Here is a 25,317-nt window from a genome sequence, read left to right as displayed (position 1 = left end):
CGGTGGATTCAGCGACCGCGCTCTCCGAAGCACAGTAATGACGCGCTCCCGAGCACCGCGCGGCTCAGTAGGAAGGCGTCAGGCTCTACTAAGGAGCTGAAATGAGCCCTTCAGCGCGTAGGCGCCCTGCCCCCACCGTCCCCTCCCCAAGCTCACGAACCGCTCGTGATTCCAGCCCAGCCGCCGGGGCTTTCGAGGTCACAGCGACCTCAGCACCGTCTTGGAGGAAGGCGGCGCGATTCCGCGCCGCCTTCCCAGCAGCAGGAGCCAGACCTCAAACAATACGCCAATCGATGCCTGTATGAGACCCGTTCCGGCCACCCGCTCCGCCTCGCCAAGGTCTCTCGGGTCTACCCCTCGGCAGTCAGCAGCCGGCGCGCAGTTAGCACTCGAGGCAGCGCACCCCGGCCCGCGGGGGCTGTTTGCGGGCTACCGGCTAGCGCTCCCCGGGGGTCCCCTGCACGCCTCCCACCCACGCGCTCTGACTCCAGCTCCTGAGCGCTGTCCGCCTCGCATCCTCCCTCTCCCATTTTTTCTCTCCGCCGCCCCCTCATCCATCCGGATTGGACTCCTTCTCCTTCAAAAGCAGTTCGGGTGCTCGGCGCTTTCCCATACCCCTGCTCCGCGGACCCTTCGGTCTCCTTCCGTATTTAACCTCAGCCTTCTGAGAGAGTTGCCACGTCTCTAAGCCCTAACCCCAACACACACACGCATTCACACGCAGACACGCACGTTTCCTGTCGCTGTGTGACACCCACCCTCTGCCGCACGGCCGCGCGGTCCCCGCGCGGTGCCCTCCTCCCGCCACACTCACACACGCACGCAGGCGCGCGCAGAGCCGAGCGGAGGCAGCTTGCCGACAGTTCGCACTCGGAGGCGACCCGCTCCAGTCTCACAGCGCTGATGGCATCTCCAGGCTCCGGCTTTTGGTCCTTCGGGTCTGAAGATGGCTCCGGGGATCCCGAGAACCCCGGCACAGGTAGGGGAAGAGGGGCCTGCAGCAGGCGAGCTTTGCGGGTGGACTGGGGTTTGCAGTGCTAAGGAAGACGAAGGAGGTTTTTCCACCTGCAACAGGAAACTTCGGACACTTTGCCCTGCTCTCGCTGTAGGTTCCTGATGGCCCAAGAGACCAAAACCTCACAGGCCCTTATCCCTTGGAAAGACACCCAAAGAATCTCAGACCTTTTTCAGTGAAGTCTGGGAGAGCCCCCCAAACACAGAGGCGTCTCCTCGACACCGAATTCCGTGGGCCTGGGGCAATGCCACCATCTTGGTGTCTGGACCCTGTAGAGGGATAGAGTGGCTGTGGGGAAAGGGAAAAAAATGGAAGAGATAGAATTCTTGGTCTGGAAGGAGAGGCTGCGAGGAAAATGGACAGCTTCGGTATCTAGGAAAACTCGCCGGAGCAAGGCAGGAAGGGGAGTTTGCCTGAACCTACTGGCACCTGGAAGGCAAGTGCAAAGGGCTGGAGTCTGAGCTCTTGGAAAGAAATCAGAGAACGTAAGGTCGGGCTGGGCCGGGCCGCCGGGCTCCCGCGCCCCCCCTGCACCTGTCCTCCGTGCGGAGCCCAGGGCGGCCTCTTTCAGGACCCCGGGTTTACTGCGTTTGTTCCCGTAGAACGGAATTTCACACGTCGTCTGCTTTCTCTTTCTGCCTCGCTGTCCTCCTCCCTCTCTTTCCTTGCAGCGAGAGCCTGGTGTCAGGTGGCCCAGAAGTTCACGGGAGGCATCGGAAACAAGCTGTGCGGTGAGTGCCCAGCCCGTGCCGGGGGAGGGAGTCGAACACGGCCAGTCAGTCGCCTCTGTGTCCCGCGGGGGCAGTGTCACCTTCTCACCTCCGCATCCCCAACAGCGGAGTTGAGCTCAGTTGCTTGGCCGGGGATGGGCAGGCGCGAGGGAGCTGGGACCGGCGGGCGGCTGACCAGCGCTCTCGATGTGCTTGCCTAGCCCTGCTCTACGGAGACGCCGAGAAGCCGGCGGAGAGTGGCGGGAGCGAGCCCCCGCGGGCCACCTCCCGGAAGGCCGCCTGCGCTTGTAATCAGAAGCCTTGCAGCTGCCCCAAAGCGGATATCAACTATGCGTTTCTACATGCAACAGGTAAAGGCTCCCCGTGGGGTCCCCGGGAGCCACTGTCCCTCGCACTGTCCCACCCACCGCGACCAGAAGGGACTCGATGACAGGGGCCTGACCCGAGTCGTGAAGAAGCAGGGCGGAGGCGGACCTTACGTGAATCTTCAGCTGAAAGCGAGAAACACTGGGCCTGTCCCTTCCGTCTGAGCCCCAACCCCGGCCTCTGCGCAGCGCTGCGCGCGGGCATTCCAAGGGAACTCTAGGGCCGCGGCGCTCTTGCCCCAGTGCCGCCCCCAGGTCTGCGGTTGGCGGAGGTCCCCGCGCGCGCTGGACCTCGAGGACGGCTTCTTGATGGCCGCTGAAACGGGTGGGACTTGGTTGATGAGACTTTCTAGGTCTTTAGATCGCAAGAGTAATTCATAGGGGCAGTTTCACAGGGGAACTATTCTATTCACGTGAGACCTGCGGGCGGTTTTACTCCCTTGTGTTTACACACCCAATCACCTAAATGAGCGCGCGCGCGCGCGCTCGCGCGCGCACACACACACACACACACACACACACACACACACACACACTGACCTAGGAAATAGCGAGCCATCTTAATGGGTCAGAGAGCCTAACATTGCATGCTCCACTTTGCCTGATTTGCCCAAAGGCATTCCTCAAACATTCCGATATGACGTATTTCCATAATCATTTAAGATGATTTACTGAGATACAACATTTAGGACGGACCCCGGTGAAACAGATGAATGGAGCACACTCCTTTTTAAAAAAAAAGCAAACAATACCTTATGGATTGAAATGCAAGAATTAACTTGGGGTGGGGGAGAAACCGCAATTTCTCTTTCTCCTTCTTCTTTAAAAAATACCTCCCATTTAAAGAAAATGCTCTGCGTTTCCAGATTTTTTTTTTTAGCACAAAATCTCTCAGTCCAAAGAGAAATTGCCACATCAAGATCTTGCCTGGATATTTCCACAGTAAAATTAAAATGTGGCATTTTGATTCCATTCTTTAGACCTGCTGCCAGCGTGTGATGGAGAAAGGCCCACTTTGGCGTTTCTGCAAGATGTTATGGACATTTTGCTTCAGTATGTGGTGAAAAGTTTCGATAGATCAACCAAAGTGATTGATTTCCATTACCCTAATGAGCTCCTTCAAGAGTATAACTGGGAATTGGCAGACCAACCACAAAATTTGGAGGAAATTTTGATGCATTGTCAAACGACTCTGAAGTATGCAATTAAAACAGGTATTGTCCAGTCAAAAATAATAAAGCTCTTTTTTCCTTTTACAATTTTTATTTTTTATATAAAAATGTTTTTGTTTATGGAGTTACTGGTATTTTCAAATTTACAGTTATTTTCATCAATTTAAAAAAGTCATTATTAGAATCATGTGAAGCAAAGGCACCCTTTACTATTAATGCTCATGCTTCTGAAGTTGATATCAGAAACATTATAAACGCATTAAGTATAAATCATCAGATTTTACATTGCTCGTATTTGGCCACGGAGATTAACCACTGATGTAGAAGCAACCATTTGTCAGCAGAAGCCAGTAAAAGTGACCCAAAATGGAGAAAGGAAGGGAATATGGAAATGAAAGCTCAAAAGGCATGATCCAAACAAAAGCCCAAGACTAGTGTAGTGCTAGTCATTTCTTTGGCATAGGAATGGTCAGACATTGGATAAACCATCCTATGTAATCATCGCAACGGAGAGATAATATTTTGGCATTGTCTCAAATGGCCAGGACTTCAGATTCGAACCCCAGGTTTTCTCTTTTTTTAAAGAAATGTCCACAAAAGAAAACACAATACAAACTAGCTTAACAATTCAGCGGTGTTATATACAAGGATGTGTGTGCTTCATAGCCATTCTGAAAATAAAATAAAGAAAATGGGTGGGGGAGGGGAATCAAATATCCTTATTTTAAAATGTATTTTGTATTTATTGCTTTTTTTCACAGTAGTCTTCATACACTATCTGTTTTACAGTAACATTTATTTGGGCACATTCTAAGTTTTCATTTTATCTACACAAAATCAGCCATTTATCTCCCCAGGTCATGATTACCCCTTCTTTTCCTGCATTGTCTCTAATCATGCTGATGCATGATGCCACTACACTTCATTAAAGCAATAAAAATAAGTATGAATGAATTTCATGAGGGATAGAAGACCTTGTGGATCTACATTGATTTGTAGCCTTAAAAAAGATCTGCTAGCAAATAAAAATGTCACATGAATATTAATTACCATAGGAACTTGATTTTTTATGTTGCCATTTCTTTGGTTAATGAATTATCATATTGCTCTAATCAACAAAAAGCATTTTAAGAATGTTTGCTGTGTGACTTTTAGCTACTTTTTTTGGTTTTGTTTTTCCATTCGTTATACCAACAGAGAGGAAAAGTGTGCAGAGAAGAAGCCTAGGAAATGGATCTGCTGCATTATTAGTATCCACTTTTGTGAGACTATAGACTTAAAATTAGGTACATAGGGAAAGGAGTTTAACTTGGTGATTTCGACCACACTTGGCCTGTAGAATATGAATTTTGAAGGCTTATTAGCTATCATTGTCAGTCATGTTCACAGAGAATCCACATGATGTATACATTAGGCATTAAAGATGTTCTTCCAGCTTTTGATGTATCTGTGGAGGCAAACCTGAACAGTGTTTTTAATTCATTTTTCTTTGATCCATTCCCCTAACCTAATATTTAAATATGATCATAGTAGGTTGCTACCCATTATTTTTACTGCTACCAAACTGAAAAGAACCTATAAAAATGTTTTACATCTTCATCCTTAAAAGCTGGTGATGTCTGACATGTAATTTAAAGAGTTAAGATAATGAGAATTGCAAGTCAATGAAAGTCATAGTTCTGTCTATCAATGCTTCCTTTAGTGTTTGGAGAAGATGGGGCAATTCAATTCTTAGATTTCACCATAATGCTTGTGAGATTGTTGGTCAAATGTAGTTCTAATGCATTTTATTTGAAGTTCAGGGGAAAAGAAGATTACGTTGGATTTCTAAGCATCAATATCAATATTATTCATAACACATGTAGTCTTCTGGTCTTCCCCATTCCACCCCCAAATAGCAGTTCAAAGAAGTAACACCAAGTCACCTCTTTTTGACTAGCAAGTTTACAGGTTTTTATGCTGTAACTGGTATTTGACAACTCGTACTATTTAGGGTCTGTAAAGTAGTTACCATCTCTGTGACCATTAAGCATTTTAGTTCTCCTAGGGAGAAGCTTTTATAAAATATGTTAGCACCTGCTTTCTACTGAGAGTCCTTAATCTAATTTTCACTTGGGCTCCAAGCTTAGAGAGGAGTGAGGGGCAGTGGGTTAAATACTTGCAAGTGGAAGTCGTCCTGTATTGTTAAAATTACGTCTGTAAGAACTGTTGGAACGGAAAACTGAAAACTGCAGAGAATGATAGAATTTTAGAATAAATAACATTTTCGGGGATCATTGGACTTGGTGGTAGTGGTGGTGTTTGGGGAGTGCAGGGGTTAATGTTGTCTTGAGTCTTTTAACGGAGCCATCAGACAAAGAAATGGAAGCATCGATAAATGACACCGTCCTTGGGTGCGTGCTGCGGGGACACGGAGAGCAGTTTGGACCGACTTTGGGGCCCTCCCCAACTGATGGTGGACAAGGGGGTCAGGGCCGCCCGGGGCTGGTCGTTGGCCAAGCCTGCGCATCCTTCCTGGCTCATTTGCTAATCAGTGGGAAGCGTTCCAGAGGCGCGAGCGGCTCTAATCTCACGTTTCCTCCTCGCTGTCTGCCCGGCTGCGCGTGGCCGCTTATTCCCGAGCCCGGTGGGGGTGGCGGCGGCAGCTGGATGCCCAGGCCGGCTGGGACAGCTGGGAGCCTCCAACGCAGGTCTCTCCCACCCTTTCTCTCGAAGAGCCTTGCCTGGATTCGCCGGCAGCCTGGGGGGGGGGGGGGGTCACGGGAAGGGAGCAAATAGAATATTTCTGCAGCGCACTTCTGCAAAAATTAAGAGGACATGTTGCTCTAACCTGTCAAACTACTTCCTTCCATTTTTATCACATCACCATCAGTGAATGAAAATTTTGAGGCACGAGAGATTCAGGTGCCATGGGCGAACAAGGTTAAAAAAAAAAAATAGAAAAGCGAGTCAAGCCATTGAAGCCTCAAATTTGCTTCCCAGTTTTCCAAAGGCAGTCAGCAGGGTGAATTGGCCTTTTGATATCCTGGGGCCGGACACAGGCCTTGGAATTTCTCTCAGTTTTTTTTTGCAGAGGTTTTTCATGCCAAAGTTTCCAGAGAGTTAAATAGTGTGTGATAATAGACGCCAGATTCGTCCAGAAAATGCATATGAATTGGGAGAGTAGATTAATGGATTGATTTGCTAATCTTTATTAATTTCCTCCCTTTAAGGAAATGGCTTAGGGAAAGAGAAATGAAAGGGCATCAGGAGGGAGAGGCGGCTGTGATTTCAGCTGTGAGCTCTAATGAAATGGGGAGTCAATGAGGCAGAGACAGGGGAGGGCTGTTCCAGACCGTGGCCCAGGCGGCAGCAGCAAAGGGGCTTTCTCACTTTGCCTGGATGCACAAACTGACAGGGTCAGCATCAGGGGGCCTGGTAGAGAGCAAAAAGGTAGAAGGGCACTGTGCACAGCCACAGGGAAGCAAAACAGTGCCAGAGCATGAGCAAGAGCCGCACAAATCCCAGTCTCTTTGAAATGTGCCCTTTCCCAGCTCCTATCTTTTCTCGGCGTGTAAATGTCTAGCCACGTGCCCGAGGCTGATAAGAGAGCGCTCCAGTCCCAGAGGTAAGCTCTGTGTTGAGTTTTGTCCCTGTTTTCCCCATTGCCTTCCTTTATCTTGTTCGGCCTGTGCTGGCCTGAGAGACCGTCCCCCCGGGCTTCAGACAGGTGTCCAATAAGTGGGGGCCGCCTTTTTATCAGATGCTATTTCCATAATGGATAATGTTCCAAAATTTTTGCTGCCAAGCAAATCACAGATTTAGAGATTGGCTTTTATGGGGCAAGACAAGGAATGGAATTCTAATAAGATATTTACAACCACATTTTAAATAATAGCCTCAGGAGTATTGGATGTCAACTCCTTTAGAGAGTTTTAGAGAAATCTAGAAGTTAATTAGATAAGCCTTGCTAATGGACTCATCAGCCCACTGAATATATCTTCATGTATCTTGTTGATGGGGCAGTGATGTTGACCGTATCCCTCTTTACTGTAAATCACAACTATGAGGAGTTCTGTTGTTTATAATCAAGTATTTGGACAGAAAAGAATCGACAAGAATTGAACTTGCCCATGCCCTCTTTAGACGATCACCTTTTGAATCCAGGGCAAATCACTCAAAGAAGTGTCCTATTTTCTCATTTTTGCGTTGTCTTTTGTAATCATCAGTCATTTGTCACTGATATCATTATGAATGTTGGCATGCCTGGTGGATGTCATGATATGACTGATTCCCAGAACAACTTCAACAAAAAAGGATTTTTAGCAGCATGAGTGTAAACAAGAATAGCTTTGGATTACACGAGCATTTTAGTTTGCAAATGTATTGAAGGGATGCTAGGAAATAAACTAGCATCCACATTGCAAACCACACGTGGTTTTTTTTGTTTGTTTTTTTTTTATATCGGATAATGTTTAGAGGAAGCTTTTTTAGAGTGTGCTTTAAGAAATACCAAAACCCCAAATAGTCTCTCTTGTTAGATGAAATGCTCCTTTTGGGTGTGTCTGCATGCACACACGCACACATGCACACGTTGGGTTTCTGAATATGGATTTCCTACTACTCAAGGATCTTTCAAGGTTCTTTAGCTAGAGCAATCATGTGTTTGAGAGGCATTTATTTTCACTGGATATAGTCTTGATTCTGGTATTCCATTTTATTCAGGGCATCCCAGATATTTCAATCAACTTTCCACGGGACTGGATATGGTTGGATTAGCAGCAGACTGGCTGACATCAACAGCAAACACCAACATGTAAGTCGTTAAATGTGGTGGGTTTTTTTTTTTAAATCCAGGATAATTATTAGTGAGATTTCATAGTCTTTATTCTACCTCTCATGTGAAAATCTCTTTTTAAGTAGCCCCTAACATAGTGATACAAACTTCAGAAGTGTATGGGTGTTCACTCTAACTTAAAAGAAAAGAGTCCTGATCTATCTTTCATGCAATCAAAGTTATATAACATTTTTCAAACACAAAAGGCACTTTTTTGGCATTTTGGATTTATAATTATGTATAAAGTGAACGAGAAATGGGACCAGATGATATCTTTTAAATAGTAGTATTCTGCAGTGTTATTTATTCAATATGATAAATGACCCTTGGGCATTAAGCTCTTAACTTTAGGAATATAGAAAAATGGGCAACCTTTAAGAAGACCTAATTTTCTCTCTGCTCAATACTATAATCAAAACCTTTGTGAATGTAGGGCTTGAAGAGGGACATACAATAGTTCTATAGATGTTGTAATGATGAATTATTTCTTCGAGTTACATACATAAAATGTGGCCATTACTACATTTCAGGTTCACCTATGAAATTGCTCCAGTATTTGTGCTCTTGGAATATGTCACGCTAAAGAAAATGAGAGAAATCATTGGCTGGCCAGGGGGCTCTGGCGATGGGATATTTTCTCCTGGTATATGATATTTCAACCTTTCTTTGTGTTTTTTCTTCTGATACGCAGTGCCTCATTATGAACATAGGAGCGATTCAATATCTAGTCGGTATTTCTGCTTATGTTAAATAGGTTATGTTGATCAAATGAATGAGCATGATAATACATGACCATTGACCATGCTTCGAAGTCAACTCCCCATACTTGACCAAGAGTTATTGGTGTTCAGAAAGAGGGTAAACAGGGGTGGATATTTACCCAACCTTTCTACTGTGATCCTACACAGAAGATGTATGGATCACGTGGAACACAGGAATAAAGATTCCTCAGAAGGGAATTCACTCTCTGAAACTCTTCCCACAATTAGGGAAAGGGTAACCTCATTTAATAAAGCCTTCTCTGTTTGAGGAGGCATTATGAGGCAGATATACGTAATCGAGCCTACGTACTCTGTCCCTTTCCAATAACAACAGAGAAGCCGATGGACTTTAATTTCAAGGAGGGCAGAGAGTGACTTGGGAAACCATTTCTTAAAGCTGAAACAGAGGGTACTGATTCCTTCCAAAGGTTTCTTTTGCCTTCTCTTCTTTATCATGCCATTCAGTCTCTTCATCCTGCCTTTTATCACCAGCCATTGGATTCTAAGCTCCATTATTTACACCTCTTCCAGCCAAGAGAATCAACCTGACACAAAAAAAGCCTTGCCCTTGGTTCCCGATCTGTATGTGACCTTGGTTTTGACGCAGAGAAGAAATAGAAGTTAGAAAGGCAGTAGGGAGAGAGAGTCACTGACCCATGGAAAATAAACCTGGTGTGCAGACTGTCACCTAATCAGTGGCAGGAGAGGGTCATCAGAATGGGGTGGGTGCTCAGTACACTGAGACTGGCCCTGCTGGGGAGGCCACAGCCACACCTGCCATTATGTCAAGCCTAGGAAAGGCCACGTCGAGATGTCCCTTCAGCAAACCTACAGAGACAAGCAGATGATGAGGGAGAGGGAAAATAAAGAACAGGTTGAAAGAAGAAATTACAAGCAAACAACAGTGGTCTTAAGGGTAGGGCTTAATTAAGGAGCTTTACCTATAAGCTCAGATCTGCTATTATATTTTATGCTTTTAAAGATACAACACAATTTTTCAGGTGCTGAAGGAAAACATGTTAGTTAAATGGAAGGGAAAATTAGCTTTTTGTTTTTTTTTTTGGTTAAACACCAGCTGTGATGAATTTAAAGCTAGCCTTTATTTTGTAGGGAATGTAGTTTTCCTTTGGAAAACCATTCCCCACTGAGGGAACTTTGTCATCATTGCCTGGAACTGATGCTCTTAAGGTATTTTTCATGAGGAATTAGGTAGTGTTCAAAGATCTGTGTTGTTTTTACCTCTATTCTTCTCCCTCTTACAAGGTTGGTTATGTGATTGAGCATCCTGAGCTCTCTTTTAATGGTCCCCAGGAGTGGGAAGAGAACAGTTGCTCCTGTTGACCCTGAAAACTTGGCTGAGAGGGCTTGGGCCAGGCCTAATTTAGTTGCTCTTGGAAACCACTTGCCCCAGAAAATATACACCCAGAGAAAGAACCTTCTTTGGCAGTTCTGCTAACCAAGTATGGGGACACCCCCAACAATGACAGAAAATGATCAGGTAGAAGGACTTAACCTTGATCATGGGGCTCCTTCCTTGGATCCTAAAGATCTGTATGCTCTCACACCAAGATGGAAGCCACTGATGTCATGCTAAGTATAATGTAGACATCGCAAAGTGGGGAGGGGACAGAAGAAAAGGCCATTGGCAACCTGTTTCTGCTCTGCTTTCTACAAGGCATTACAAAGGAGAGGTGGATTATAGCAACCTCACTTGCAAATGGATGCCTTTCCAGGTAGCATCTGTCCTTATTCCTGGGGTATAGGGTCTTACAATTTAAGGAGTGGGGATGGGGAAATCGTACATCGTACGTGCCTGAGATCTGAAAGTCCTATTGCCCAGGACTAAACATGGAGAGTTAGGTCTATGACTTGAATATATAGCTCAGCTCAGTTTACCTTACCCCTCCATCTATAGCATCCAGAGGCTTCATGCTTCATGGGAACTTCTCTGGGACTTCTAGAAGAAATCTGTTCATGTGATGTCACCTGTGCCTGGGAGCCAAAGAGAACTGGAGTATTCCTCACTGCTCAGCAAGTCATGAAGGACCAAAAGAGAAGAAAGGGAAATTTTGGCTTAGTCACAAACCTTTTCCTATCTAACAGGATTTTCCTGATGATTCAGAGCTCGTTTTTGCATCCTTCCTCTGGAAGATGCATCTGTCTTCCTGCCTGGGTTGCACAACAGTCTGCTCTGTCTAACGATCCAGAATCCTCTTCATCTCTCTCAGGGCTACTAGATCTTTAGACAGAGAATAACTGGAGTGGCAAAATGAGAAGTGGCAAGGTAGAGCTGGAAGCTTCTTGAATAACTGTGTTATGTGACATGATATCTTTGTGTTCATCTTCCCCTTTTTCTCCTGGCCTCCTTTCTCCCCAGCCTCTCTGACAAGAACACCTAGGGCAGTGCTTCTCCGCTGGGGGCTATTGTAACCCCCAGGGGACATTTGGCAATGAATGGAGAGGTTCTTGATTGTCACAACTTGGTGGCAGGGGAGAGGGGGTCAGGTAGTACTAGTAGCTTCTGGTGGATAACAGCCAGGGATGCTGCTAAACACCGTACAGTGCACAGGACAACCCCCACCACAAGGAGTTCTCCAGTCCCAAATGTTACTGAGTGCCAAGATTGAAAAACCATACATTGGAGTAGAAGTTCCTTTAAAAGCTGGTCCTTTGCCCAGCAGCATCCTACACCCTCAGCCCTTTTAGACAAGTTGTCTGCTCAGAGCAGGCCTGACCTGGATTCCTCTTGCCCCATGTCTCTGGGGGTCAGAAGAGGTAGCAATTGCCCTTATTCAGACTGATGACAGAACCAGGATCTGGATACTTACTGCTCTGGGCCAAGCTGCTTGCTTGCATCAGAGCCCAGGGAGCATGAGGCAAAAGTCATGGCCCTGTGGGGGCCATTCAGTTTGGTACAAAGAGCCCTCTGCTCCTCAGCCACCCAAAGGGAAGGGAACTCAAAGCATTCACATCATGGCAGAGCCCAGTGTGTCCCCTATGGAAAGGAGGAGATAGTGGCTTCACTCTGCCACATGACGTCACAGCTTCCATGCCAACATCCCCATATGCATGCACAACAATCTGTCTTCTTCTCATATTGCAAAAATCCTGAGCTTTCCAACAATCTTGGGGGAAAGCTCACTTTTCTTTGCTTGTCAAATGAGACCTTACTTATAAGATACAAATATTATGGTATGAAATCCTTGACAATCAGAATGACACAGGAAAAACAAATCAACATAGACTTAAAATTCCCTTAGTTTTGTGTCTTCCTATCATTATGAAATAAGTTTTTTGTTCAGCTATTACAATTGTATTTTTATGAAGTCTTTGAGGGGGAAGAACTGTTCTGGGGAAATTCACAGATGAGTATGATGAAATGGGCTTGGATGTTTATCCTCATTCTATGAGAATTGTGGATTAACAGTCCACACCAATAGCTACAACGGATTTGTCTTAGTGTGAGTGCAAGGCATTGCCTGAGTTGAAATGAAAAGAAATGTGTTCTCCATCAGGAGATAAGTAGGATTTCCACAGGCCTAATGAAGAATGACCACGTTTGCATGGTGGGAAGGAAGGCAACAATTTCTCAGTTCTTAAGAACCTCTTCAAAGGACTCCCAGCAAGAGCAGAATCAATTGGCAGTTCTATTTAGTCGCAGATTTGGGATGTGAAGGGGTAGCATATGCCCTATGGTTGGACCCAGTGCTCCTTTTTGTAGACCCTCTTAGGCTGAGGATTCAGTCTGAGTTTGAGGATTCAAGTCAAAGGATAACCAATAAATATGCCCTTCTCCCATGTCTAAGGAGGATTCTAGGTCAATGGAAATAAGGAATGTTGCTTGCATGTGAAATGATGTTGATAATGACTAGAAAAGGTCACTGTGTGTTGCTGTTACTTTCTTTAGGTGGCGCTATATCTAACATGTATGCCATGCTGATTGCACGCTTTAAGATGTTCCCAGAAGTCAAGGAAAAAGGAATGGCTGCTGTTCCCAGGCTCATTGCCTTCACATCCGAGCATGTACGTGTTTCTGTTCTTTCCAAGTTTAAGGTTATAGTCTGTAAAGCCCAAGCTGAAGGAGTCATATTTAGAAATACTTTATCCCCAGAAGGCAGATACTTCTTGGGAGAGAATGAGGGGAGAGAACAACTGTGGGGTACAATGGGGTGAACCCCTTTCTCTTTGAAATGTAGGAAAAACCCCAAGGAGAAAGCAGAATGCTTCCAGAAACTTCTAGTTTCTATGCGTAATTTTTCTGTAATAATGTTGTGTGTTGGGGGAAGGAGGAGAGGAGAGGAGAGGCCAGAGTGACTATGGACTCATTTGGACAATTCATGCTGTGCCTACATAACTCAAACCTCTGGAGTGTCCTACTGATACCATCTTTCTGTATGAAAATTCTGATCAGATATTCTATCCTAATGGTGCCTAGAACCATTTAATGCTTATCTTTGGCAGACTTAACCGGAGGTTTTATCACTGTAGAGAAATGGCCTAGTGGTCACATCTGTCATATCTGATCTTTGGGTCAGTTCTGTCTCAGCCAATCACAGCCTCCTGCGTCCTGCTAGGCTCTGTCCAGGCAGGACGCTGAGAGCTGGGTCTTCCTAGCTGAACACCACAGCATAGTACTTCATATTCTTTCCATGGCTTTCAAAGAGTTAATGCCATTCTCCCTTACCACCACAGACACATTGAAAAAAGTGGCCCACCCTGTTGACATAAATTAAGCTAAACAGCCTCGTTCTGCTAGGCCTTCAGCTTTCCTTCCTGTGCAGGGATAGAGCCACACACAAGCTCGAAGCCACTTTGCAGCTCTTTGAGCAACATCTTGGTTCCAAATTCTCCCACCACACAGACCCTGCAGTAAACCAGAGGCTGTTCTTGACAGGCGTCAGTAAGCATTACCTGCCATGGAATTCCTAAGGTTTTTCCTTCACAACCTCTGCTTCAGAATAGCCTAGCGTCTGGGAAACAGTTGCCTCAAAGAAGATCAAAAAGCCCTGTGATGGTGGGGGAAATAGGAGACGGGGAGAGTAGAGGGGTCTATAGGGAAATGAGGGACTCCTGTAAAGAGACATCAGTGGGGAAAGGCAGGGAGTTATAGTGGGAGTCGAGGCACATCTCCTATGGAACTTTTCTTTTTCTGCTTTAAGTGATGTGTGTGCGTGTTCATAGCAAGGAAGCAAAGGGTAAGTACAAAGAAGCCAGTGACTACCATTCACAACCATAGCAGTAGCCATGGAATCAAAGAAACTAGTGATTTATATTACAAATGATCTTCAGTATCATTTTTAGACATGTTTTACCATTTTCTTTTGTTTTGTTTCTTTGCCCTTCCTCAACTTACAGAGGTCAAATTTAGCAGAGAATTTCACAGGCTGAAATTACCTGCCTTTACTTTCCTATTTGCTACTTTCCTATTGAATTCCTATTCCTAAAAAAATTATAACAAAATGGATTAAACCAATATAAATTTATTACCTTACAGTTCTAGAGGTCAGAAATCTATAATGGGTCAGGCAATCCTGTGTTGCTTTGGAGATGGTAGAGGAGAATCCATTTCCTTGCCTTTTCTAGCTTCTAGAGGCCACCTGCCTTCCTTGATTCTTGGCCCCCTCTTCCAACTTCAAAACCAGTAGGAGAACATCTTCAAATCTCTCTCTCTCTCTCTCTGACTTCTGCTTCTATTGCCACATCTCCTTCCGTGGCTCTGACTCTCTTCCCTACCCCTTTTCCACAAAGACATTTTGATGACATTGGGTCCACCCACATAACAGGACAATCTCCCATCTCAAGACCCTTAGCTTAATCACATCTGCAAAGTCCCTTTTGCCATGTAAGGTAACATATTCTTAGGTTTCAAGGATTAGGTTGTGAACATCTTTGCGGGAAGGGCATTATTCAACCTATTAAGCCTAGTACCCCAGCCCATGAGATAATTTTCATTTCTCAGCTTCCGCAAGGATAGAAAACCAAGATATAATTTTTTTCAATTACTATTTCCCTATACTACTGTACCCCTGAATAGTTAAACATTACTCTATTCTCAATCTCAAGAAGCTCAGATGATCTTATATTAGGCATTTTCTTTTGACTTCCAAGCTTTTTGCACAACCTGAAATGAGGTTGGTCGACCGGAAAGCTGCCCTGTGCTCTCTGGTTTCTGTGTGGATTTCTTGGCTCAAGCTTCATGGAAATTGACTTAACCTTGCCCACAAAGCCCAGGTCAGGTGGTCTGAGAGTAATTTTTCTATGCCTTCTTTTCTTGATATAGCAAACTTAGAGTCTAATTTTTGACTTCTAAGTGATAGAAAGGTGATTCAGCTATATAACAACCATTCAATTCTTCCTCCTCCTTCTTGTACCTCGATCCATGCACATAATTATGAAAGAACATTTGAATTATGAACCTTTCCTAAAATACCAATTGGTTCTAACGCTACACCTATTTTTTGACAGATGAACTCTTTTTCTAATGTATAATATCTTATATTTGATAACTATTTGACTCTTTCCAACACACTTCCAATATACAGTAGCTCATCTGATTCTCACTACATTCTTGTTAGGACAAGCAGAGCAGAGATTGTTATTAGCATTTCTTCAATGAAGAGGCTACAGGTAGAGCCAGGATTAAATGGGTTTCCTGACTCCCAAGACAATGAGGTCTCTGCCCCGACTACCAAAGTAGAAACCAGATCAAAAGATTCAGTGACATTTTATACACCAGAGTTCATCAATTAATTTAACATTTTATACCTTCCCAAGTAAAACTTCCACCAAGATCTTTTCTCTTAATGTGACTGTCATGTTAAATTATTACTCCCCTCACTAAAAAAAAAAAAAAAAAAAGTCCTTATTATCTCATAGGGCTGGGCTGGAGGGGATTTTAGAGCTCTTTTAAAGCACTCCTATGTCTCACTGAACACTTGATCCAAACCATTCTGGACAGATGAACCCTTAAAGTAGCCCTGCCCGGGCGCCTGGGTGGCTCAGTCGGTTAAGCGACTGCCTTCGGCTCAGGTCATGATCCTGGAGTCCCGGGATCGAGTCCCGCATCGGGCTTCCTGCTCAGCAGGGAGTCTGCTTCTCCCTCTGACCCTCTTCCCTCTCGTGCTTTCTATCTCTCATTCTCTCTCTCTCTCAAATAAATAAATAAAATCTTTAAAAAAAAAAAAAGTAGCCCTGCCCATGAAGCTTTGGGTTAAGAGGTAACATGATCCCTGTATCTAGTTCCTTCTGGACCCTAGACCTCAGGGCCATTCCATTCCATTCATCACTTAGTGTAGTTCCTTCCAGCTTCAGGCCAGGCCATATATTCCCTTAGTCTTTTTAAGTTTTACAATCACCTTGTCTCCACCAGCCCCAGAAATAGATCTCCACCAGCTGAAAACAGAAGATTACCAAGTCATGTCTCAAATGCCTTTTCTCCAGGCCAAACAATTTCCATCTTTGCATGGAGGTTCTTTCCTGAGTCCCTTGACCTGCAGGGAGAAACAGTAGTGGAAGAGCTGCTTTATGAATCTAATGGAGAGAGGGGAGGCCAAAGGCTATGGCAGAAGCTGCTTCAAGTATTGTCTCTCTCAATGCTCTTTGAGAGTTTCCAAGGCCCAAAACTTTTTTTTTTTTAAGATTTTATTTATTTATTTGAGAGAGAGAGAATGAGAGACAGAGAGCACGAGAGGGAAGAGGGTCAGAGGGGGAAGCAGACTCCCTGCCAAGCAGGGAGCCCGATGTGGGGCTCAATCCCGGGACTCCAGGATCATGACCTGAGCCAAAGGCAGTTGCTTAACCAACTGAGCCACCCAGGCGCCCAAGGCCCAAGACTTTTGAGAATCAAATGAGAGCCTTATAAAACACTCACCTCAGCTCCTGGGATATAGGAAACTCTACATAAATATTAGGTGACTTAAAAAAAAGCCCACAACCTTATTTATAGATGAGGAACCCAAGTCCCAGAGGTGAGAGATGTTTTGCCCAGGGTGTCTAGCCAGTCAGTGGCAGAGTCAGATCTAGAGCCTCGGTTTCCTGACAATACCAACACTGCTTTTTCAACTACTGGGTTGGATGACCTCTACACCACTCTAGCTGGCTGCTCTAAATTCACTTGTAGCATCCTTTCTCAAATCTTATTTTCACCATATTGTTATTCTAGTGCTAATTTAATTTCCTGATTTATTGAGCCAGGTCAAGTTACTATCCTTTCTTCTAGTCTGAGCACTGAGTTTAAAACCTGACATGTGCAGAGCCATAGGGATGGAAGTGACATTGAGAAGCTCTCTTCCAGCAGCCAGCCAGAAACATCACACATTGAGGAAGGGAAGGGTCCTCTTTTGTTTACTAAATGGCCCTCACTGTCTCTGTTGCACCCCGCAAAGCTACCCATCTCTTTTCTGGCCACCAACTCAGACAAGAAATTTCCCTTTCTTGATAAGGAGGGCAAGCTATTACATTTTTCTGTTGTTCAAAGCCAACTCTTTTCTTGAAATTTTGAATAGGACTAAATTAAACAAATAATATTGCTATGAAGAACATCAGAAGAAGTAAATATATCACTGAGTTGAAACAAGAGACAGCATTTAAGCTCTGAGTAAACAGTTCCAAGACTATTTTCCTCCCCAGTATGGAAGCACAAAAATCTCAGAATTGGAAAGGATCTTAAAGATTGTCTGGTTCCATACTCGTTCTTTGCTGGAATCTCATCCTCATCACCAATCTTCAGTGATAGAAAATCTTGGCAAAAATTAATCTGATGAGTTTAAGGTCCTTTCTTGAAAATAGGTTTAGAGGGAAGTTAAGACTCTAGCTGAATAATTCACATTTCTACCCCTGAATCCTTTGAAAGCCCAAACAAGCTCCATTCCAAATTCCTCTTATTTCCTTGTGTGCAACAAGCTCTTCCAGAAATAGTCTCAGTGAAACAGCATATTTGCATCTAGGAAAAATGCTCTTCATAATCAGAACAGGTAGTGGGATCTTTTAGGCAAATCAGCACAACTCACTCCACTCTTTACAGCCAGTCACCAATGTTCTGCCGAGGTCCCTCATGGCCTCAGCCCACTTACAGGGGAAGATGATTCTTGTAATTGTTTAGAAAGATGGTTTTCACATCACAACACTATATGAGAGGCTTCAATTCCAAAAACAGATGTCCTTTATGTCTAAAAACAAAAACAAAAAACTAACAGTGACCCAGGCAGCCTGGAAAGACAGCTCCCATGTAATGCTTTCCAATAGACAGAAGCTTAGCCTGACAGAACTTCAGTAAGTGAAATTGTGAGCTAAGTGCAGGTTACCTTTAGCCCCTGCATTCCTACCTCATCTTCGTGTCAGGGCCCTCATCACCCCTGTGTTATTTTCTCTCTCTATTCAATCCCATCAAGACCTACTCTCAGGAAAGAGCCTGAGAGCCCTGTAAATGATGGGTAAAAACCAAAGTGTTACCCCTCTTGGGGGCATTTCCATTGCAATAGGAGACAAAGGAATGAGGCAGTAAGGCACAGTGCAGCCATGGGGTAGTGGGATGTGCTCTTTAGACCTTCATTCACTCAGTGCACTACGTGCCAGGCATTGCCTCAGGCATTGGGCAGACAACAGTGAACAGAACAGACCCAGTGCCTGCTCTCAAGAGGCATATATCGTACTGCGGGGGAAGGAAAGAACAGGGGTCTGGAAGGGACAGTCTTCTCAGTGCCCCTGAGACCACACTGAGTGATCACTATAACTGAATTCATGCTCAGTGCTGATGTTCACATTTGTCACCAGATGTCATCCTTGGATCTCTTTTCATGTCAACTTAATCTTGGTACACAGCATTCTTTTAGCGCTTACCTAAAGCACAAGCTCACAATGGGTGAGTAATAAGGTAGCAGCCTCTCAGAAATGCCTTCTCTGCAGATCCATATCATGTCAGTATCACATGGTGTCTCTGAGAACATGGTTTGGTAGTCCCCTACGCTCCAAATCATTATAATTAGAAATCAATGAAGTGGTCTCACAGAGTACCAGCTTCTTTGTAAGTCAGACGCTTTAGAAAGCAGAATGCTCTTTTAAGGCCACTTGATAAATAAAAGGACAAGGACTACCAGTGTGTCTAAGGCAGAAAAAGCCATCATTTTCTTCAAATCTCAGGCTGTACAGAGGGCAAATCAGTGGATGTGTGGGAGAATCGTGGAGAAGGGGAAGACTGTTAGTCCTGTAATCGCTGAGTAGGGCGGGGTGTCCAAAGCATGTGGAGGGGTCAAAGAAGCAGATTTCAGCTCATTCATCGGTTGGGCTTGACGACCTATTTGTTGGGGTCCTGATGTGTAAGGCCCCCCCATTCACCTCTGTTCTGTGTCTCCACACACACTTCATTCACTCCATCCACAAAGGGGTTCAAGTCCAAGGACAATTGATAGACCTCAGGGCTAGAAGATAGAGCTTTTGACAGAAAGTCAGAAGAATTAAGAGCTGAGATTTCCAACTTAGTGTGCCCTTTTTCTTTCTTCATTTGAAGTTATGAGTTGCTTCTTCCCCAAAGCAGCTGATCTGGCTAGAAGGACCTATAGCTGCTTCCTACTTGGGAAGGACCCCATCTTGGGCCTTTTGGGGTAGGTGCTAAGAAGATCTCTTGACTTGCTTTTAGAATGGGCTTTAGATTAGAGATGTTGGGGTCTATTTAGCCCACCATTGTCTGGCTCTAGTTACCAAAGCCACACCTCAATATTGGGATTTGTGGCCAGAGATTTATGGCAATAAGTAGTGGACATTGTTCTGGACTTGTTCTCCAAGCATATGGTCAAATTCAATCAATATTTGCTAAACCAACCACCAAAGTCCTTGTCCGCATGCAACCTGGGTTCTAGTAGGGGACAGATAGTAAACAAATAAATATTTACTCTAATGTCACATGCTGACAAGAGAATGGGATAATAGTGGGCTCGGTTTGACAAGATAATCATAAAAGGTCTCTGTGGAGGTGATATATAACAGAGACCTACATCAAATGAGGAAGGGAGCCATATAAATATCTGAGGGAAGGAGTTTCCAAGAAATGGAATAGCAAATACAAAGACTGAGAGGCTAGAACAAATTTAGCAAGCTCACAGAAGACCGGGGAGTCCAGTACCATCAGGGAGAGAGAGCAAGAGTAGGGGAGGCAGGAGACGAGGTAGGGGAGGTAGCCGGGGACTGAGGGCTGTTTAATAATCTTTGGTCCCCAGCTTAGCAGAGGCTTTCCCTGAAGCCCTGTGGTCCACTAGGCAGTTGAACCTGAGTCTCAGTTAAATATCTGGATGTGACCAACAATGGCTGGAAATAGTTAATGCGGCTTTCCAAACCACTCATCTAAATTGCAGTAGAGGAAGCTAAAGCAGCATGTCAAGAGACTGAAGTGGTTTGTCCCAGAGCTTTCCACCACTCCTCTTATTCTCCCACCATCCCTAAAGACAAGGAAGATTTATTGTCCCCATTACAGAAGGAAGGAGCTGATGCGCACCCTAGTCATAGGGCTGGATGAAATGACGGAGTTCATGCCCTTGCCTCAGCCTATGGGCTCTCATTCTCACGCATTCTTACTCTGGATAATCTCATCCTACCCAAGCCCAGAAAGCCTGCTTATTTTTTAATTACAATGATTGTATAACTATAAAACCCCATGGCTATTTACACATATTTCAAATGTCAGCTGAATCATGGAGCCTGTATCTAGATTACTTAGGATATTTTTAAAAAGATCAAGAAATTAATCTTCCATCAACCTCGAATATTTTGTTTAGTAAAAAATAAAAATCAGATGGTTTTAACATCTATTACCCAAATAGAAATACGACTTAGTTCTAAATAAGCACTGGATTCTATCAAGTCTATTATTTTTCCAAAATCGGGGTGGAGGACATACAGGGGATATATTCATTAACTCATTCCCCAGCCATTTTTTTTTTTAAAGATTTTATTTATTTATTTATTTGACAGAGAGAGAGAGAGAGCACAAGCAGGGGGAGTGGGAGAGGGAGAAGCAGGCTCCCTACTAAGCAGGTGTGGGGCTCGATCTCAGGATCCTGGGATCACGACCTGAGCCTAAGGCAGAGGTTTAACCGACTGAGCCACCAGGCACGCCCCCGTCCCCCAGCCATTCTCTTGATGAATGACTGATCATTACAAGAGTCTTGATGATTTGGGGACACATCTGAATCACCGTAGCCTTCAATTTTTGTTCATAGATTTACCTTCTGAAGCCACCCTTCTGAAGCCATCGATCCTTTTTCTGTCACCTTGACACCACGTGTCCCTGTTGCTCTCTGCTCGTGAACAAGCATCCTCTGAGCTCTCTCCAGATGCCTGGTTTCCGGGCTCCTCACCTTCCAACTTGCGGTGGTTCATCAACAAGTAGTTCCATTAAATGTGGTGCCAAGGATTAAAAATGATTCCCCATGTGCTGTCTCACCAGCACGGAGATGTGCTATTGAAGTTGTTTTCACTGTTTCTTCCTCATTAGGTAGTGTCTTTTTTTTGTTCTCAGGCTCCTTGCTCACCATGGTCCTTGCTATTTGTGGATAACATCTAGTGATTTCCCTGCTCCTTTCCCGAAAATGTAAACAGCTCAGTGTTCGGTCCCTAATCTTCTGTTTTCATGCCTCATATCACCTTTGTTCCCCATCTCCAAGCTTTCTTTTTGGGGCCTGTATTCTTCTTTAAGTGTGTGGCATTTGCTACAGTGATCAATTATCCTAGGTAATTGCTCCTCATTTGAGCATCCCTATTCTTTCTCATTAAAGACCAGACAAGACTACTTCCTCTCATTGACCAGGTGCACCAGATCTCTTACTTCACCCCAATTTACCATTTGGCAGTTTAATACTCTCAAAGGTTTAGGAAAACAAAAACAGAAACAGAAGTAAAACCAAGGAATCACTGAGGTAGTAATTAGTGAAGGTTTATTGTGCACACACCAAAAAAAAAGACAGTTGCAAACCGGGAGTACTCAAACCAAAACATGGGATGAGATCAGAGGATATTGTTATAAAGCAGCTTAGAGATCTCGGAGGCAGGGACTGTTTATTCTTCACAGTGCTTGGTAACAATATTAGAATTTTCTTCAATGATAGAGAATTGGTTAGTGGTTATATCTTATCAATTTGGGGGAAGAATTTAAGTTTCAGTTATGATTTTCAGAGGCATAAGTGAGATGTGGACCCAGGTTGTTAGCCTCGTTTGTCATGCCAAAATAAGCTAAATTAAGCTTTGCTTGTATGACTAAACTGGTTTTTGTCTGGCTCAGGAAATTTTCAAGTCTGGTCTCCGTATGTGTTGATTTTAACAGGGCTTTCGAGCTCATTCACTGAGGCGCCTATTTGAGATAGCTTTGCTTGCTCAGTGGACAGCTGGCTCCTCTGTTCTGTTTCCTCCCTGCAGTAACAGACTGCTGTTTTCCTCTGAGCAGCTTCTTCTGGGGGCCACCCAGGGATCTGCTAACCATGCAAGAGAGAACACTTTTTTGTTTTGGTTGGGGGCGTCAGGCATCTTTACAAACCCAGTTAAGCTTTCTCTCCTAGTTTCCAGGTATCTTGGTAACGATGGTCTACTTTGTCTTTCTGAGGTTGTAAAATGAGGCTAATGGCCCCTTCTCATTACATCTCAGCTCCACTGGGCCTTTTAAACTCCTCCAGTCGGTGCCTCATGTATTGGTTCACATTATTTGCCGCTGTTATAAATGTGATTTCTTCTTGCTTATCAGACACACCCCCTAAAAATACATGTGTTAACAGTTCCTGTGCTGCATGTTTAAGAATTCAGATGAGTCAAAAGTGGGCATTCAGGGAGAGTACACTCTGGAACGCTAACTTAAAATTCCAGTCAGCAATCCTTTGGAGATGTAAATTGAGGAAGCAGCCCTCCTTTTGGACAGCTTAATGATCTGTAGTTAATAGTAAGAGGCTGCTGGGCAGATGCCATACAGCTGGGCTTACGTTAGCCTCTCTCAGCTCTCCAAATTGCCCCGTGATTACAGCCATTGAGATTCAGAATCCTACCCGGGATCAATAACCAAAAGCACAACAAAGATCTGGCGGTGGCTTGTCAGTGTGTGGCCTTTCTCTGCACACCGTCCTGCCCAAGCCAGCGACTGACCCCTTCTCCCTGGTCCTGCCTCAGGCTGAGCCGTCGCCTGCATGAAAACTAGAGAACTAGCTCCCCAACAAGTCTGGGATGAAGAGTGCTGGACTGAAGGCCAACTTCTTCTCTTACTTGAGTGCACACAATTTCATTAAACTTGACGGAGACTGAGTGTCATCTCTTGGTAGGAAAATATAAGCCTGGAAGCCATATAGTCATAGTTCCTGGAGGCAGTGGGCTTGTTTTTATGCCTTATATGTAAAATCGGCTTGGATTACTGTGTGTTGAGGTGGCAGGTCCATTTACAATTCCCAGGGTCTTGTTATTTTCACTCAGAAACTCAAGTGAATTCAACAACCACCACCACAAAACAACCCATTCAAAAATGGGCAAAGGATTTGTAGAGACATTTCTTTAAAGATGATGTACAAAGGGCTGATAGGCACGTAAAAAGATACTCAACGTCCCTAATCATTAGCGGGGGGGATACAAATCGAAATCGTAATGAGGTATCACCCCACCCCCCATTTGAATGACTAGTATCAAAAAGCAGAAAATAACCACTATTGACAAGATTGTGGAGAAATTGGAACCATCGTGCACTGCTGGTGGGGACACAAAAAGGTGCAGCTGCTGTGGGGAAACAGGATGGCAAGTCTTCAAAAATAGAATGACCATATGACCCAGCAATTCCATTTCTGGGGATACACCCAAAAAAGAATTAAAAGCAGGACTTGAAGAGATATTTGTACACCCACTTTCCTAGCACCATTATCCCTCATGGCCAAAAGGTGGAAGCAATGCAAGTATCCATTGATGGATGAATGGAAATGTAGGGTATACCTACAGTGAATAGGATTCAGCCTTAAAAAGGACACAGGCTACAACATGGATGTGCCTCAGGGACACTATGCTGAGTGAAATAAACCAGTCACAAACAACAAATACTATATGGTCCCACTTAACATGAGGCACCTAACATCGTCAAATGTGTAGACAGAAAGTAGAATGGTGGCTGCCAGGGGCTGAGGGAGGAGGAATGAAGAGTTATCGTTCAATGGGTACAGAATTTCCCTTCTGCAAGACGAAAAGAGTTCCAGAGGTGGATGGTGGTGAGGGTTGCACAGCTATGTGAATGTACTTAAGGCCACCGAACTGTACACTTAAAAATGGTTAAGGTGGCAAATCCTGTTACATGGATTTTACCACAGTTAAAAAAAAAAAAAAGCTCAGCTGAAGGATGCCATATTCTCTCAGCAATCCACGCTGTTGAGGGAGATTAGAAATTAAAGAAGGAAAAAAACCACCTGAGGGAATAGATCTTGAATTTATGTACAACTAATTACAAATATGCTTTTTTTTTTTTTTACAGAGTCATTTTTCTCTCAAGAAGGGAGCTGCAGCTTTGGGGATTGGAACAGACAGCGTGATTCTGATTAAATGCGATGAGAGGTGAGTGTGCATCTGCAACCCTTCATTGGTTGGCAGTTTGCAACTTCCACACATGTATCCTTTAGTCGAAACGCAGGCATCAGCTGTGGGGTGGGGGGCAGAACCGCCTCCATCCCGGCTTGCTGTTCACTGTTTCTTTTTCATGTGGGCTCTTGCTCGGAGTCCTGGGACATTGTTCCTCAATGCCATGGAGCCTTACATGGCCCTTGACTGAATTGGCACCTTTGTTAAATCAATCAAAATATTCTGCACTAAGAAGATGCAGAAGGGCATTCATCACCTGGGCACTTAAGCACCAACCAGCAGTTTGAGCATTGATTTATGGAGGTGTCATCAGTCTAGGTGCCATGGATTGTGTGAGCTTGATGGACTGATTACGGAAGGGGGGACAGTTTAGTGAGCAGGAAGTAAATAATGCCCCCAGCAATTTGTCCACTTTGTCTTGGAACCAAAGAGCTCTCTTAGGGAAAATCCCTGCCTTAATAGGCACCCAAACCTCATAGGTGCTCTGGGAATAGGTGTAGGATTAAAAAGCATTTCCAGCACATCCACGTAAATTTTCACTAGCCTATAGGTCTGGAACTGATAAGAAATTAAATTTAGTCTCTAAAGAATTAGTAAGAAATTTCACTAAATTAAAAGGGAGCTACTCAATTAACCATTTTTTTCATATGTATTTATTAGGCAGACTTCATGTTTGCCCACCATATCCTGAGGCTCCAGAAAAGCATAGGGCATCATCATCCCAGTTCCCTGACAGTCTATGATCTAAGGGAGATAGGATAACACCAGAAGGAGACAGTTATAGGGTTGGATCGTGTGGCACAGAGAACCTGTTCTGGATATTGGTAAGGCTTAGAAGTCTCCATGCAGCAAGCAAGACTTGTGCTCTCAAAGATTTTCAC

At 44.4% G+C, this 25,317-nt stretch overlaps 1 protein-coding gene across 1 annotated transcript in view; it reads left to right on the top strand.

Moving 5' to 3' along the window:
• The window catches only part of GAD2 (glutamate decarboxylase 2), a 78,341-nt gene continuing 53,024 nt past the window's right edge, over positions 1-25,317 (top strand). Inside the window, exons 1-8 of the mRNA XM_027595472.2 lie at positions 1-979; positions 1,687-1,746; positions 1,947-2,096; positions 3,092-3,325; positions 7,988-8,078; positions 8,630-8,742; positions 12,768-12,883; positions 24,333-24,412. Coding sequence (XP_027451273.1) covers positions 904-979; positions 1,687-1,746; positions 1,947-2,096; positions 3,092-3,325; positions 7,988-8,078; positions 8,630-8,742; positions 12,768-12,883; positions 24,333-24,412 — 920 coding nt within the window. The 5' untranslated portion in view covers positions 1-903. The remainder of the gene's footprint in view (positions 980-1,686; positions 1,747-1,946; positions 2,097-3,091; positions 3,326-7,987; positions 8,079-8,629; positions 8,743-12,767; positions 12,884-24,332; positions 24,413-25,317) is intronic.

The sequence above is a fragment of the Zalophus californianus genome, chromosome 9 (assembly GCF_009762305.2).
Source record: "Zalophus californianus isolate mZalCal1 chromosome 9, mZalCal1.pri.v2, whole genome shotgun sequence".
In the NCBI taxonomy this organism is placed as follows: Eukaryota; Metazoa; Chordata; class Mammalia; order Carnivora; family Otariidae; genus Zalophus; species Zalophus californianus.
This window is presented reverse-complemented; position numbering and strand designations above follow the sequence as displayed.